This window comes from Aethalodelphis obliquidens, unplaced genomic scaffold (assembly GCF_003676395.1).
Source record: "Aethalodelphis obliquidens isolate GAN/ISIS:26980383/991018 unplaced genomic scaffold, ASM367639v1 scaffold4, whole genome shotgun sequence".
In the NCBI taxonomy this organism is placed as follows: Eukaryota; Metazoa; Chordata; class Mammalia; order Artiodactyla; family Delphinidae; genus Aethalodelphis; species Aethalodelphis obliquidens.
The window spans coordinates 89,173-106,535 of NW_020837948.1; the positions used below are offsets into that span (position 1 = coordinate 89,173).

At 40.7% G+C, this 17,363-nt stretch overlaps 1 protein-coding gene across 1 annotated transcript in view; it reads right to left on the bottom strand.

Annotated features, from left to right (window-relative positions):
- Positions 1–4,385: 4,385 nt before the first annotated feature.
- The window catches only part of PCDHAC2 (protocadherin alpha subfamily C, 2), a 44,729-nt gene continuing 31,751 nt past the window's right edge, over positions 4,386–17,363 (bottom strand). Inside the window, exon 4 of the mRNA XM_027095201.1 lies at positions 4,386–7,064. Within this exon, the coding sequence (XP_026951002.1) occupies positions 6,754–7,064 (311 nt within the window). The 3' untranslated portion in view covers positions 4,386–6,753. The remainder of the gene's footprint in view (positions 7,065–17,363) is intronic.

Below are 17,363 nucleotides of genomic sequence, written 5' to 3' on the forward strand. Positions count from 1 at the left end.
TAAATCAGACTAAGGAAAATAACTAGAGAAGATAAAGTTAAAAAAAAAAAAGATTTCTTCTGGCTTTCTAGTCTCTGGTCCCTTCTGGAGGCCCAGCTGCCTTCCAATTCTTAGTTTCAATGAGACAAATTTGTATCCTTATAATAGATATTCCTTCTTAGCTTAAGCTAGAGGGAGTTGGTCTCTTTAACTTGCAATCAAAGAATCTTTTCTACAATGTACATCTAGCCAGCAGAAACGGACCTGTTCCTTAGCCTCTTGGCCCTATCATTCCAAATCTATGCAAAGAAACTAAATTTCTACTGGATTCAAACTCAGCCTGCAGAAAGCCACGTCCCCGCCCTAGGAGCAACCCCAGGCTTTATCCAGCCCTGCCCATCCCAGCTACCGCTCCCTAACACATGCACCACCCACCAATGTTCCACAGCTGGTGCAGGGGACAAAATTTTCCACCCAAAACGTTTCTCTTTGGCATGAGGATTAGTTTAGGCTGATAAAATTATTTTTAAGAAGCAGAAGACTCAGGAAATCTGTCTTTTTACCTCCCACTTAGCTGCCTAGAGAATTTGGATATGACACAACATTGTAAATCAACTATACTTCAATTAAAAAAAAAAAGTTTAGATAAAGAGCCCCTTCGCAGAATAGTGCTGTCATCAGATATAAGCAAAGAAAAACTAGGGGTTATAGGGGGAATTGGGCAGGGCCTAGAGATCAGAATCCACTCTGTGTCCCATTGTCTCTGCAGGCCCAGCGAACATCTGTTTACCAAACATTTGCTTTTTCATCTCCATGTGAATTGCCTTCCTCTCCTTAAAAGTCCCAAACTGCTACCCCCAACATCTTCTTTTGTCTTTAGCTGAAGACGGGGTTTAAGGTGAGGGTTTTGGCTATTTAGGTGAGTTAGTTTTCCTGGCCTCTCCCAGGTATATATGTTATTAAACTTTTGTTTGACTTTCTCCTGTTAATCTGTCTCATGTGGATTTAATTCTTAGACCAGCCAGAAGAATGTAGAAAGCAGAGGAAAATCTCTTCCTCCTGGACATGGGCATCTCAATCTGTGACTGGAAGAGGAAAAGTATTTGGGCGAAATGCAGCTCCTAGGAAACGATTTTGGATAAGTAAATGAAAACAAATCTTTCTGACTTCTGTCTTTCCTGTGAATGTCTATTCTGTTTTTCATCATTCATCTATATAAATAGAGCCATAATTGACTGCTGAGCGCTAAAAATGAGTATAAGTTCAAATAGAGGACTGTGGTTATTACAGAGGGAGTCACTTAATGTTCATAAAAGCCTTCTACATTTCCTCTTTTTTAAAAAATATTCATTTATTTATTCATGGCTGTGTTGGGCCTTCCCTGCTGCATGCAGGCTTTCTCTAGCTATGGCAAGCAGAAGCTACTGTTTGTTGCCAGGGCATGTGAGATCTTCCCAGGCCAGGGCTTGAACCTGTGTCCCCTGCATTGGCAGGTAGATTCTTAACCACCACACCACCAGGGAAGTCCCTACATTTCCTCTTTGGGATACACCTAGAACAGGTTTTATAAAGCTCAGCAACTGAATTTATCACTGCACGTAAGTGCTTTTTGTTGTTTATAGTAGCAAAAATCTGGATATAACCCAATTGTCCATTAATAGAGGAAAAAATGAGTACATTATGACATTATGATCTATTATATGGGATTTGTACAGGAGTTTAAAAGAATGATTTAGAGTTGACCTGGAGAAATCTCCATGTTATTGTAAGTTAAAAAAACAAAAAACAAAAACTTCAGGGTAATGAGCATGGTATTAGCTTGTGTTTACTTAAAAAAGAAAGCAATTAAACTTATGTGTATGTGATATATACACATACACAAAAGTTTAATTCTCTACGTTTTACCTAACTGGTGCTGGGGCTCAGGACAGGCTGTCCCAAAATAGGCCACATATTTTGAATTAAAGTTACTTAAGAAATGGCCAATGCAAGAGGGACACCCTGACCCACCTTTCTGTCTCCCTGAAAGCAGGAAATAAATCTCCCGTGTGAAAAGTGCATTCCCTGCATCTGGAGGTAGAAGGATGCCCTTATCCCCAGAGACAGGGTATTTAGTCCCAGAAGCCTATTATAAACAAACCATGTTACTTCTTTATCAATACTACCCCAAGCCTAAACTCCTTTTAGACTCTTCACTAATTGATCACCCCAAACCTGTTTCTTTGTCCTGTCAATTCCTTACTAATTTATTGTTTCCTTGTCTAAAAAGTACAAAAGCTGCCTGCTTTGGCCACTTCTTAGGTGCCATTTCTATAAGACCTCCATGCGCGTGAAATAAAATTTGTTTCCTTCTCTCCTGTTAATCTGTCTTGTGTCATTTTTAATATTAGTCCAGCCACAAGAACTCAAGGCAGGTAGAGGGGGACATTTTCCCCTTCCCGACACTGGTTATGACAATAAGGTTGCTATATACCACTCTTAGACACAACTTCAAAGGGAGAATAGCACCATGCTCACTAACTAAAGTCTCCTTCCTAATTATAATAGGAGTGTCTCTGTGTGGGTATGTGTGTGCAGACAGAAAAATGTGGAAAAGCATACCTTAAAATGTTAACAGTGGATACCTGTGTGAGGGAGAATTGAAAGAAGCTGGTTGAGGAAATTAACTTTTCTTTATATGCCTCTGGATTCTTTTGATTTATTAAAAAAAAGAGCATGTATTACTTTTATAATAAAAATTCAATGTATAAAATTAGTCTAGTAAAAGCAGAGCTTAAAAATGGAGGCTGTTTAATCAGCCCTTCAGTAATGTTTATGGATCAGAGGTCAATTTTTTTAGCTCTGCTGTAAGACCAACTACTGGCTGAGTGGTTGTCTAAATTGTTCATGTTCTTTGTGGATTGATGATGCCCAAGTCACATGATAATTGCATAACCTACCAAATTGCTGGGCTTTATGTTTTTCACTACCCAATTGTCCCCATTTCTTTATGTACTCTAGACTACATTTTACGGAAGCAAATTTATCAGTGTCTTTCTCACAGGAGCTTAAGCTCAGAGACAAGCTCAGAGACTTTTTTGAGAAAAGACCTTAAGGATTTAATGTTTCATCAGGCATTGGGTACAATGGTCTGTGAGGCACTGGAGGAACCAAATTTTGTTCTGCACTGCAGAAGCTGAATATGAGGGGTGAGCAAAAAAGTGGAGTAAAAGTATTTTTATTGCCAAGTATGTTATTTTACCATCCCCCATCTGCATTTTAATCGGTAGGAAAAGTGTCCTGAGGGTAATAGCTAAATCTTTCAAAAAACGGATGCGGAGATGGAAGAAAAGGATTCTTAATAATAACTATATATTGAGCATTATGGTGTGCCAGACATTGTGCTGAAACCTTTTTGAGATTATCTCGCTAAATCTTCCCCACAAATCTATAAGGTCCGTATTATAATTATGCGTATTTTGTAGATGATGAAATGGAGGCTGAAGAACTGAGAGGAGTAGTGGCTTGTCCAAGGTTCCCCAGCCAGTAAGTGACAGAGTTAATACCAGTTTATCTTTTTCTATAAGTAGATTCACCATACATCCCAGTTTGCCTGAGCTAGTCCCAGTTTACATCTTGTATCCTGAAGTAATTAGTAATGGTGTCCCCTTACCATCTCACAAAGGAACCTGACAACAAATTTACAGCTGCTCCATCTCAAGATTTCCCAATCTTGGTACTATTGCTTTTGGGGGCTGGAAAATTCTCTGTTGTGAGGGGCTGTCCTGTGCATTATGGGTGTTTGGAAGCATTGCTGGCCTCTACCCGCTAGATGCCAGTAGCCCCCCATCCAAATAACAAACAAAAATGTATCCAGATGTTGCCAAACGTCCCCTGAGGGGCAAAGTTGTTCCTACTTGAGAATTACTGCATCTAAAGCCTATGCTCACAAAAATTTAACTCCAGAAGGAAAAAACCATCTATTTGCTACAGAACATGTTCTATAAGCCTACCTATTACACTAGCTGGCATACACCCTGTACTCAATAAAAGTTAATTTCTTGGGGGCATTATTTGATTTCCCAATTGTAGAGAGGTACAAGGGCTAAACAAACAATGAACAAGATGACTGGAGGGCTCTAGTGATTAAAATTGGTTTGTTGCAATTCTTATTAGAGAAGACTGAAATGGTGTACTGGGAAGTGACCCAGAAACCTCCTGGCTGCCCGTTCTGGTAATATTGTGGAATTTGATTCTTGATTCCATCGGGTGTCATGCCTTAGTAATGAATATAATAGCCAGGGAGACAGCCAGAGAATGATACGGTATGTTTTACACTGCAACCTTCTTCAATCATAATAGCTAATAATAATCAGTGTTCTATTTTCTCCTACTCTTCTTCTTAGAAATGACCACCATTTCTTTCATACCATCATTTTCCATTTATTAGCAATAACAGAGGAAATACCAATAGCACCAATCAAAAATGAATCCATGTGACGTGTTTTATCCTTACAGCTGTAATAACTAGTAACTAACATGGACTGGAAAGCACTTTGCAAATGTAAAAGTGCTGTACAGATGCATTATAATTATCATCATTAATAAATTAGCCCGATTCTCCTAGTATTCAAAAGGCACGTAAGGTCAGATACATGGGTTTCAGTGGGGCAAAATGATTACAACCTACAATGATGTAGCAATGGTTCACATGTGTTAGCAATAAGTTTTACCCCATGCAATCCTGCAGAGCTGAAGTTACACACCCTTCAAAAAATGGGAGAATGAAGCTAAAAGTAGACAAAACAGGTTTGAGTTTTTTTTGAGATTTAATGCTTTTAATAACAGACTCCTACCTCTTTTATGTTAACTTTTAAAAGATAATATAATTAATCAAACTTCTAAATTGTACATTTTAACAAATTAAAATTTCTTATTTAAGGTGACAGTAAATTTTATTATTCTCTATGAGCTGATATTCCAGATATTGTTAGAATTTCAAAGTATTCTGTAACTTCAAAGAGGTCAGATTGGTAAATTTTGTGCTTGCACACCCTCAGGAAATATCTTCAGTATGCATTCCAGAACTGTTACTAGAGAAAAACAGCTTTAACCATTCCCTTGCCAGCAAGAGTCTTGGCAAGAGACAGCTCTTGGCTGACCATAAATAAAATTCCTTGAATCACCAGTATCTTGATTTAAGAAAGAAATTTTACTGTGTCTTTCATACATAAAAGTTGATTAACAATGGTTAAAAAAACTCTACTGCACTTTTTCACAGGTGTACAAAAGGAAATATAATGGAATTACATTCAACAATAAAGCTTAAAGTTCACTCTAGGTAATAGTTGCAGTAACATTCACATACACAAGCACAGAGTAAATATATATCAGGAGTCTTATAATAGCATACAGCATACATATGGGAGATTGAGCTCAGGTAACATCATAGGTGTTAGCAAGATTAGCAATTCAGAGTGTTATAGAAAAGGAAAACTAAACCAAAGAGAAGGTGTTGGCGATCACACCAAGACAAATCACAGAATTAGAGGATTGGAAAGTCTGCTCACTGTATGTATGAGAAAACAACATTTTTCTTCAATTTCTGGGTCTTGATACAGTTGGTTAGAGAAGGTTGTGTATTCAAAGTGCACATAATTGTTTCTTAGAAAACAGAGAGCGAAAGATCCTTTTATTTAGTAATTAATACATGCAAGAGGCAGCCCCAGAGTGACCTGAAAGAGTAAAGCTGTGATTGGCAGGTGGCCGGTATAATACAGATGTTTCAGGCAATTCTCTTAAAGCACTTCTGTAGCAGCAATGATCATTTAAATGCCTGTAGGCTGAATTCTCTTTCGAGGATAGTTTAGGGGAATTGAATTCATCATATTTCTCTTTAAAGATTTATAGTTATAGATTTTCTCTTTTTTAAATAAATCTATCAACAAACAGCATAAAGTGAGGTGCTGGGGTTTTCTTTTGCTTTTGCATATGTGTTGTCGGAAAAGAATCTGACCTTTTCATAACATTGTGTGCAAAAGAATTTTTAATAAAGTGAGCACAAGGACATATGCAGGAAACACATCAGATCTGCTTCTGTTGCCCTGGTTGGCCCCCTGTTAAACACTGAACTATTGGCTTGTAGGTAAAATGCAGGTTTTAGGTATAATGACACCACAGCCAAGAGACTTAGGGATTCCTAAAGCCTTGTCAATGGGGGGAGTTTTGTCTGCTAGAGGGTGGCCACTGCCTCTTCAGCTGTAAGATTTAGAAAGTCTGGTACCTTTTCGTTTCACATTTCCCATTGTTGATTTGCCTTTGTTTCCCAGCCCTCCTAGTCTAATCTGGCCCATCCCAGCCAACATATTCCCCGGTGGCCACACATACCCAGTGGCCACAGACACTCAAGCTGCTCAATCTCAAAACCTTTCAGCCTGCCCTGAAAGTGTCATCAAGACAGGATCCCCGGAGCACAGGGCAGAGAGTCCAACCTCTCACTGGCGGGGCTGGGAAGCCTCTCCTTTGTGGCGGAGGAGAAAGGAGACTTGGGTCTGCTTTTTAGGTTCTGAAAACAAGCCAGAGTGGAGAGAGAGAGTTAACACCAGACTTAGTAAAGCTTTTAAGACAAAACTTGTTAAATGTGATCTAGACAGACATAGGGAACTTTCTGCAGATTTCTGAGGTCTATAAGAAAGGGCTCATGTGGATAGGAAAAAGGAGTAGGGAGTTGCTACATGGGAGAGATTTGCCATTATTACAAAAACTGGCTAAGTGGCTTGTTTCCATTAGATGACCTCACTGGTCACTGTTGTCAGTCGTGCTGTTCCCTTTCTCTTTTTTCTCCTGGGTCTTGTTACCCTTCTTCTTTTTCTTCTTTTTCTTGGTCTCCTCCTTTTTGCCGAAGGTTATGAAGTCACTTTTGTCAATTTGGCTGTTAGTAGGCTCCTGCCGGATGGAGATGATTGCAGGAGATCCTGGGATAATGAATTTGTCTGGCAACTCACCGGGACCAGATTGTTTGGGGTTGCCTGGTCCGTATTTAAAGGTCCAGCTGTTGCTGTTGACACCAGCACCGACTGGAGGGGACACCTCTCCTGCCTCTGGTTCTGCAAGACAAACCATCACAAGTCAGTCACAGAGTCAACATATGCTTTCCATATGCCACACCAGGAGCCTGAACACAGGAGAGGCTGCACAGATGGTCATGGCCCCCATGAAATCGTGAGTTATTTCTTCAAGCCTAGGGCAAGGCCAATGTTTGGAAACAATTTTTTTCACCAGAGGGTCTAGAAATCTAGGTTTCTAGTAACATATTTTTGGTTCTTTGTGAAGAATTTTCTAAAGAATATCTGGTTGTGATTACCCTGCCTGGGAGTGGGGCAGGAAATGTACTGGATTAAAGCAGAATATGCGATAAAGTACCTAGGAATAAATTTAACCAAGAAGACGAAAGACCTGTACACTGGAAACTTTAAGACATTTATGAAAGAAATTGAAGGAGATAGAAACAAATGGAAAGATATTCCATGCTCATGGATTGGAAGAATTAATATTGTTAAAATGCCCATACTACCCAAAGCAATCTATAGATCCAATGCAATCCTTATCAAAATTCCAATGGCATTTTTCACAGAAATAGAACAAACAATACTAAAATTTGTATGGAACCACAAAAGAACCCAGTAGCCAAAGCGTTTTTTAATTTTATTTTTTAGGTTTATTTATTTATTTATGCATGCATGCATGCCACATGGCATGTGGGATCTTAATTACCCTACCAGGGATCAAACCTGTGCCCTCTGCAGTGGAAGCATGGAGTCTTAACCATCGGACCACCAGAGAAGCCCCAGCCAAAGAATTCTTGAGAAAGAAGAACAAAGCTGGAGGCACCAAGCTTCTAAACTATATTACAAAGCTATAGTAATCAAAACAGTATGGCATAAAAAGACACACAAATCATGGAAGAGAATACAGAGCCCAAAAATAAACTGATGCAAAAATGGTCAGTTAATTTATGGCAAACAAGTCAAGAACATACAATGGGAAAAGGACAGTGTCTTCAATAAATGATGTTAGAAGAAATGGACAGCCACATATAAGAGAATGAAACTGGGCCTCTATCTTACACCATACACAAAAATTAACTCAAAATGGGTTACAAACTTGAACATAAGACCTGAAACCATAGAACTCCTAGAAGAGATCATAAGCAGTAAGCTCTTTACCATCAGTCTTAGCAATGATTTTTTTGAATCTCATAACAAAAGCAACAAAAGCAAAAATAAACAAATGATACTACATCAAACTAAAAAGCTGCTGCACAAAGAAGGAAACCAACAAAATGAAAAGGCAACCTACAGAATGGGAGAAAATATTTTCAAATCCTATATCTGATAAGGGGTTAGTATCCAAAATATATAAAGAAGTCATAGAATTCAATATTAAAAAAACTCCAAACAATCTGATTGAAAAATGGAAAGAAGATCTGAATAGAAATTTTTCCAAAGAAGACATACAGATGGCCAACAGGTATGTGAAAAGGTGCTCAATGTCACTAATCATCAGAGAAATACAAATCAAAACCACAATGAGCTATCACCTCACACCTGTTAGAATGGCTGTTATCAAAAAAACTAGAAATAGGGCTTCCCTGGTGGCGCAGTGGTTGAGAGTCCGCCTACTGATGCAGGGGACACGGGTTCGTGCCCCGGTCTGGGAAGATCCCACATGCCGCGGAGCGGCTGGGTCCGTGAGCCATGGCCGCTGAGCCTGCGCGTCCGGATCCTGTGCTCCACGGCGGGAGAGGCCACAGCAGTGAGAGGCCCGCGCACCGCAAAAAAAAAAAAAAAAAAAAGAAAAAAACCTAGAAATAGAAAGTGTTGGTGAGGGTATGGAGAAAAGGGATCCCTTGTCCACTGTTGGTGGGAATGTAAATTGGTGTAGCCACTATGGAAAAGAGTATGGAGGTTCCTCAAAATATTAAAAATAGAGCTAGCATATGATCCAGCAATTCCACTTCTGGGTATGTATCTAAAGAAAGCAAAAATACTATCTTGAAAAGATATATGTACCCCCATGTTCACTGCAGCATTATTTACAATAGCAAAGATATGGAAGCAATTTAAGTGTTCATCGATGGATGAATGGATAAAGAAAATGTGATACACACACACACACACACAGAGCTGAATTTTATATATATATATAATTCAGCCATAAAAAAGAATGACATCTTGCCATTTGTGACAACATGAGTGGACCTCAAGGGCATTATGCTAAGTGAAATAAGTCAATATTTAAATATTTGACAAAATAACACCGAGAAAGACAAATACCACATGATTTCACTTATATGTGGAATCTAAAAAAACAAACAAAAAAACAAGCTTATAGATACAGAAAACAGATTGGTGGTTGCTAGATGGTGGTGGTGGTAGTGAAGGGTGCCAAAAGGTACAGACTTACAGTTATAAAATAAATAAGTCATGGGATGTAATGTACAGTACAGTAACTACAGTTAATAATACTGTATTGCATATTTGAAAGCTGCTAAGAGAATAGATCTTAAAAGTTCTCATCATAATAAAAAATCTTTTTGTAACTATATATAGTGAGAGATGTTAGCTAGTCTTATTGTGATAATTTTACTATGTATACAAATAGTAAATCATGTTGTACACCTGGAACTATTATGTGTCAATTATATCTCAATTAAAAATAAAAGATAAGATATATATAGGTACATGTAAAGTATTATAGGACCGAGAGGCAAAAATTATTAACTACACTTGAGAAAGTCAATTGAGATTCCAAGAGAGGTGAAATTTACGCTGAGACTTGAGAAAATGATTATGCCTCCATAGGGGTTTCCAGTGCAAGACTTTCCCAAGAGTCTAGTTGGAAGACACACCATAAAGTATACCAATGACTTCTAGAAGAGTAGAGGTCAGAGCTAGAGAAGAAGAGTAATGGTCTGTCTGAGCGAAGTGATCCCAGTGGCCATGACATTGAAACCTTTTGGCATCACGGCAGTGTTCGGTGGAGCCATGGAAAGTTCTGCCAGATAAACAGTTTACGTTTGATTGTAGTTTGGGATTCTCTACATTTGCTACTTCCATCTCCTTACCTTCCATCACTTCTCAATCTCCTCTAATTTGGTATCCTTAAGCACTACTTTTCTAACATTGTTCATGGCAAGCTCACTGATTATATTACTTCCAAAGCCAGTGGTCACATTTTAGTCTTCATCTTATTGAACTTCTCAGCAGCATTAATAATCTCCTTCTTGAAACACTTATTTTTTTATGAGTTCCGTATCAAACCATTCTCCTGACCACTCTCTCTGGCTGTTCTTTGTCAGTTTCCTCGCAGGATCCTCTTTACCTATGTGTTGCAGCTTCCTTGGGTTTGGCCCTAGACCTTTTCTTCTTCTTTCTCTTCACTGTCTCCTTTTGGAATCTCAGCCTGTCCATGGGTAAACATACCATCTAAATATGCTGATGAGATACAAATGTATACTTAAAGCCCATAGGTCTCTCCAATCTCATGTACCCAACTGCCTATCTGGTATCTCCTCTTGGCAGTCTCATGGGCAACTCAAACTGAAGGAATCTGAAATCAAACTCATGATTCCTCTCCTCTATTCCCTTCTAAATCTCTCATCTCAATCGATGATATGCCATTCACTCCAATGCTCAAGGCAGAAGCTTCAGAGCCATTATTCATTTTTCTCTATTCTTCATTTATAATATACCAACACCTGTCATTTCAGCCTCCTAAACATATCTAGACTTTGTCCTCTTCTCCCCATTTTCACTGCTGCTACCTTTTTTCAGGACACAATTATCTTGTATGTGAATTACAACAATAGCCTCTTCCTTGTTCAGCCTGCTTCTACTTTTGCCTCTCTCTAACCTTCCACACATAGCCAGAGTCATCTTTATTCCTTAAAGTCTTTCTCCGTTTTTAAAATACTGAAGTATAACATGCACACAGTAAAAATCCTTTAAAAAATAGAAATTATTTTATATCACTCCCCTTGCTTAAAATTATTTGAAGGTTTTCTATTGCCTTGAAAGGAAAAAAAAAAATCAAACTCCTTAACATGGTATACAAAGCCCTTCAACAGCCTGTTATCTTTTATTCTCCAATTTCACCTACAAGTGTCTCTCTTACCACTATCCTCCAGCCACACAGGTTTTTCAATTCCTCAACACCCCTTGGGATTGTTTTTGCCTCAAAATCTGTACACATACGGCTTCTTTTTGCCTAGAATGGTCTCCCCTCCATGCTTAGCATGACTCCTCATTCTTCAAGTCTGTGCTTAATTGAAACCTCTTCAGAGAGGTATTCTATGACCATCCTAGCCAAGCAGCACCCCCTTCACCTCTATCTCTATCACTGTAAGGTCCAGAGAAGCAGAAAATATGTATTTATTTTTGAATGTTTAAAAAAATTTTTACTGGAGTACAGTTGATTTACAGTGTTGTGTTTCAGGTGTACGGCAAAGTGAATCAGTTATACATACACATATATCCACTCATTTTTTTTTGGATTCTTTTCCCATATACGCCAGAGTATTGAGTACGTTCCCTGTGCTATACAGCACGTTCTTTTTAGTAATCTATTCTGTAAGAAAATATAACTGTTTTATTCACCAATGTGTAGCCAGTGTCTAGCACAATTTCTGGCCCATAACAGGTGTTTGATAAATACTTGCTGGATGGATGAATGAAAGGACTGATGTGAGAAATGGAAGTGGTGCCCACTCCTTAGCAGATCAAATAAGTTTCCATTGCCGCACTTTGGAGTCCCTAAAGACAACCAGGAAATGCATGTGAAGTGCTGAGACTGACTCCAGCACAATGAAAGAGCTCAACAAATGGAATCACACATGGGCAACTATACATGGCGCAGCTCTCAGGGCTAGGACGGCAGGGTAAGGATATTGCAAATTTAGTCCAAATACCAGCAGACTGTAGGGAAAGGGAGTAAGAGAGTTTCTTTTCTCTCATAAACCCCTTTGCTACACCATGCTTCCCCTGGCAGAGCTGACACTATAGCTCTTTGGACATAGGGCTATAGATATTTTTTCTCTGAGACTGATTTCTTTGATTCGTCTAAGATAATCAAATCTGCAGTTGACCTCAGCCAGAATCTGCCTGTTGACCTTTCAAATACAGGCCCTGCCCCTGAGAGACTGAGACAAAAGTGAGAAATGCAATTAAAAGCCTCTGACTTGGCGTCTAGGAGAACTGGGTTTCAACACCACTCTGTAGTCCTTTAGTTGCTCTCACAGAGTCCAGGATGGAAAATTTTCTGACCGCAGCTAGGAATCTGTATGAGGCCTTTAGGACTGTCATCTGGAGATGCAGAATTCAGAGATATTTTTATCTTGCAGAGTTAAAGGACCTTAATGGCCGTGCCTATGGGCGGAGGGAGCCTCTCACAGCAGGATCCCTAAGAGTTGATGAGTTCTTTTACATGTCACTGAGCTCCCTCGGCCTTGGCTGGGAGTCTAGGTTGGGTCTGATTCAGCCTCCACTCCAAGAAGAATTCAGGTGCATTCTCCTCATATTCAGCTTCCGCAGAGCAGAACAAGATCTGGTTTCCCCAGTGCCTCCCAGATCCTTGTACCCAACCTGTTCTGGCTGATGTGTGTGCGAACATCTCTGAGGGTTCATTCAGGTGAAATAATATCTTAAGGCTGTGACAAACAACATTTACTGACCTCCTAAATCTGAGTCCCTTTTGGCCAAGAGCACTGAAGCCCTTGGCCAGCTTCGCTTATAAAATGCTGTGACTTTGGGGCAGAATCAAGGAGATACTCCTTGATGAGAGTATCTCATGAGAAAGATGAAAAAGGAAGATGAGGAAAAGATGAGAAAGGAAGATGCACCTTTTCTACCCCTAACCCCAGCCCAGGGCCAGTCTCAGGTCAGTCAAGGGAATGTTTCTTCTTTCAGTGCTGTCTCCCTCTCCCGCTCCTGGGACCTCCCACAGGTCCCCTCCCCTCTGCTCCCAGGGACCCAGCTCACTGGCTCGCAAAGACGAGACTGAGATGCAGCCATGACCCAAATGAATGGATCTATTACAGCCTGGAAAGAAGACTTCTGAGAGACATCAAGCGGCGGAGGATCAGCCCTTCCCTGACATTCAGATTACAACCCAATGGAATTTGAAAGTTTAATAGAGTATGATCATAATTATAGTAAAAGGTTTTGCCTTTTTTTTTAATTGGCTGATTTCTCCACAGCAGGTATACGTGTAAAAATATGAACAACATACACTTTTTGTTTTACAAAGGCATACAGATCTCCAGCTTTCAAAACTGCCCTATGGGGGTAGCTGACCACTTCACCTAATCCAATAACCCACTTTAGGCACTTCCCTTAGACACTGCCCAGGGTCTTTTGGGCAACATTCCCTACTTTCTTCTTTCATTCTAAACGAACTCTGGATGGAGTTTAGCCTCAGTGACTGGGAACAATTGAGCTGGAGGCTTTGCCAGTGCAGATGCCAGGGAAGGTCCTGAAGATTGTGAAGCAAATGCCAGACTTGTAAACCTACCCCCAACCCCTATTCTAATCTGCTCCTGACAATCAGCTAAGGCCAGGAGAGGTTTATCTGATTTACACAGACTTCCCCTAACGAAACCACCCACAGTCATTTTGACCAAGAATAGTACTTTCAGGAAAGTTTTTAGAGGGGCAAGGCTGGAGAACGTTGGAGGATTTTTAATCTTTTCCTCTCCTCCTCTCGCTTTGCTCTTCTGAACTTGAGGGCTTGCCCTCGTTCTATCACTTAATGGTACATAGTCCTGGGCAATTTACATAAACGACTCTGAACCTCAGTTGCCTCAGGCATAAAATGGAGGTGATCACCTTCCTGTCTTCATCAGGGTTATGAATTAGTTAACATTTACTCTGCCTTCCTATGTGCTAGGCACTGGGCTAAGCAGATCTGCATATGCTATATAATTTTTACTCCTCACAAGAATCATAGGAAGTAGATATTGCCAATATCCATATCTGCTTTATAGATATGTTGGTTTTATAAATGAAGAGACTGAGGACCAATCGTCACAGGGTTACTAACTGATGGAGTCTGGGACTCAAATCTAGGTAGTCTCACTCCAGTTACGAACGAGACCCACATCCTGAGCTGTATATGAAGGCCCTTTGAAAACCCTGAAGCATTATACAAATATAGCAATGGCTCTTGGCTACATCTGTTTAGTCATCACTTGGGAGACGGCGATGCAGGCAGGAGCCTCTAAGAAAGAATCAATAGAAAGAAGTGTGGAGGTGGGGGGAGGGGTGGGGCTGCGGGAGTGAGTGCTCAGCTCTGGAAAATCGCAGCCCAGCCGGCAGGTTGCAGCCCTCCCCTTCGCTCCCCATTCATCCCTTTGTTACCATCTCTGGGATTCTGGTGCTGAGGTTAATAAAGAGCTTCCAGAAAACCCATCACTTTGATTAAAGCGGGGGACCATCTTGCCAGACAGCACTCTGGAGCCTGCCTACCGCCCACTCCGCTAGGTTCGTGCAGCCAGCAAAGGCTATTAAATGATTACAGCCGTTTCCGGCCCCACCAGACAGCTCCCCTGGACTGCTTGTTCTCCGGCGCGGGCTGCTGCTTCTGCTGCTGCCTCTGGCCGCGCAGGGGAGGGTCAGGGCACGGAAGGCTGTGCAGATTCTGGGTTTGCAAGTGACCACCCAGGCTTTCTGCACAGGGACATCTCGCTTCTCCTGGACTCCTTTCCCACCCCGCCAGCCACTGCGGCCCTTCAAGCAGCTCCAATTTCATTTGAGCCTTCTGTGGCTTTGAGCAACCATTTCTTCTGTGTGTGTGTGTCTTTCTCTCTCTGTCTCTCCCTCTCTTTCTCTACCAGAACTTGGCAGATTGTAGAATTATACATGCTCAGACCAAAACGCAAAAAGCATCTGCCATCAAACCCACTGAAAGACCAGGATGTAAAACGTATCTCGCTCCCTCCCCACCCCCTATCCCACCATCTGTATGGTTTGTGGACTGCTTGGACAAGCTCCGCCTCCCCTCCCTCACTTGATCCCTTATGAACTGGGCAAAGTAAATCTGAGTAATTACAGCCCACAAAACACAGGAGAATGATGGCTGGAAACCCAAATCCTGTCCAGGATCAGAGACAGGGAAAGAAAGCTAAAACCACCTGGGCATTTCCCTACTGCTTCTTAGTCCTTCAGTTGACAGTGGAAAGAATTTTCCATGGAAACAGGGGAATGTAAAAATATACTCCCTGTTCTCTTTAAGACTTTAGGCCCTATAATCAGAATACTAGGCTTAAATCTGGCTACATCATGTAAATTACGTGATGTTTAGGAAATTCATTATCTCTGGGCCTCAGTTTTCATGTGTAAAGGAATAATACCATCCACCTCATAGGGTTGTTACAGGATTAAATGTAATTATCCTTAGAGAGCATATAACACAGTGCCTAACATGAAGTAAAAGCTCACCACATTTTCCCTGTTAGTAAGATCAGAGTAGCAGAAGATTCACTAGTTTAAGGAATATCAATCGATTGCTTATTATGGGCCAGGTACTTTCTTAGGCACTTTATTAAGCACTTTGCATATACATATATTTTATATATATATATATTATAAAAAATATATATTTTTAAGATTTCCATTTTATAGATAAGGAAAGTGAAGGCTTAAATTACCGCAAGATTGTCTGCCCTGAATCAAACAGTGATTTGGTAATAAAGCTGAAAAATTATTCTTGTACTGACTCCTCAGCTCAATATTAGAATTATGACTTTTTTTTACTTCTATTGAAGCCTTGGGGATGGGCGAGAAGACAGAGCTGAGCTGATTCACAGGCCTAGCATCCTGATCCCTATAGTAGCTGGGAAGGGATGGTATGTGTGTGTGATCAGAAGGTAGGCTTGGTGATGGGGAACTAATCCGATAGCCACTCCCCAGAGGCTGCCACTTCTGGGTGTTTCACCCGCTTAGGGTGGGTTGAGTGAGCTGGAAGAAGACTGTGTGGCTGTTTGGTGCCTCAGGCCACAGCTGGGCTAATTTTCAGTAATCTTGGAGCGGAAGAGATAAATACAGTGGCATATTTTTAAAGCCACAGCTCTTGCTTTGTGCCCAAAATAACTCTGCCATTTCTAGGTTGACTATAAAGACACCACGTGCTGAGAACCCAGATTCAAAAATTGGAATGGCTGGTCTCAAATCTTCCTAGCTCCCACAGCCAGCTAAAAAAACAAAATAAAATAACATTTCTTCTTTCTGTGACCCCGTCACCTAGGAGGGCTCAGGCTGCATGGTTTTCTCTACCTTATTTTCTCTACCTTATTTCTCTACCTACTCGTCACTAAAGTCCTCCAGGGTCTTGGGAGGGCAATTTCTTCTTACCATGTCCCCTGCCCCAGCTGCTGTTATAAGCTGGGGTAGCAGAATGCTTAAAATGAACGTTTGGGGGTCACACATTTTGAGTTGGATCTCAGCCTTAGCACTTATTTGTTGTGTAACCTTGAGCAAGTCACTCGGCCTCTCACTATTCTTTCACATGTAAAACAAAGATAACAATATCCATCTAATGGGACTGCGATCATTAAAAAGAGACAATGCTCATAAATCACACAGAATAACATTTGGCATGCAGAAGCCGACATAGAGGATACGTATTATTACTACGCGGTCCTCTAAGGAACCTGACTCCTCTAACAACTGATTCCTGGTTGCAGTGCTTCCAGAAACTATTTTCCAGGGGCCCTCCTCCCATCAGGCTCTGCCCCTCCCAGGGATCATTAAAACTGGCTAGCTGTGAGTCTTCCAGCTTAGAAACAGTTGCTAGGTAGGGAGCTATGCTCCAGAGCCCTCAGAAACACGCAGGAAGGAGGCAGCTCAGGCAAGGTGGACAGCACCCTGGATTAGGTATCAAAAGCCATGGGTTCAAACTGCCGCTCCACGATTCCGCTTACTAGTCTTTTCTACTGCAGCGTTTGGGTGACAGTGACTTGTAGTTTCTTTATCTGTAAAATGGATATAGTAGCTACCTCCCAGAGGCATTGTTATCCATTCAACTAAATTTATTTATTATGTACAATAAATTAGACATGGTGCTAGGAATTAGGTGCTTTGTTATCCATTCAACTAAATTTATTTATTATGTACAATAAATCAGACATGGTGCTAGGAATTAGGGTATAGGGTTATGAAGAATACCTGGACAGGTACCCTGCCCTCAAAGAGTTACAGTGTAGAAAAAGACAAGTAAATGAATAAATACAATATTGTTTTAAGGAATAAACAAGGTAGAGAAACTCTGACATCTTTATGGCATTAAACTCTCTAGAGAGTGTGTGCAGAGGTTAAGAGCACAAGAGCCTTGCTTCAGATCCTGGCCCCAAC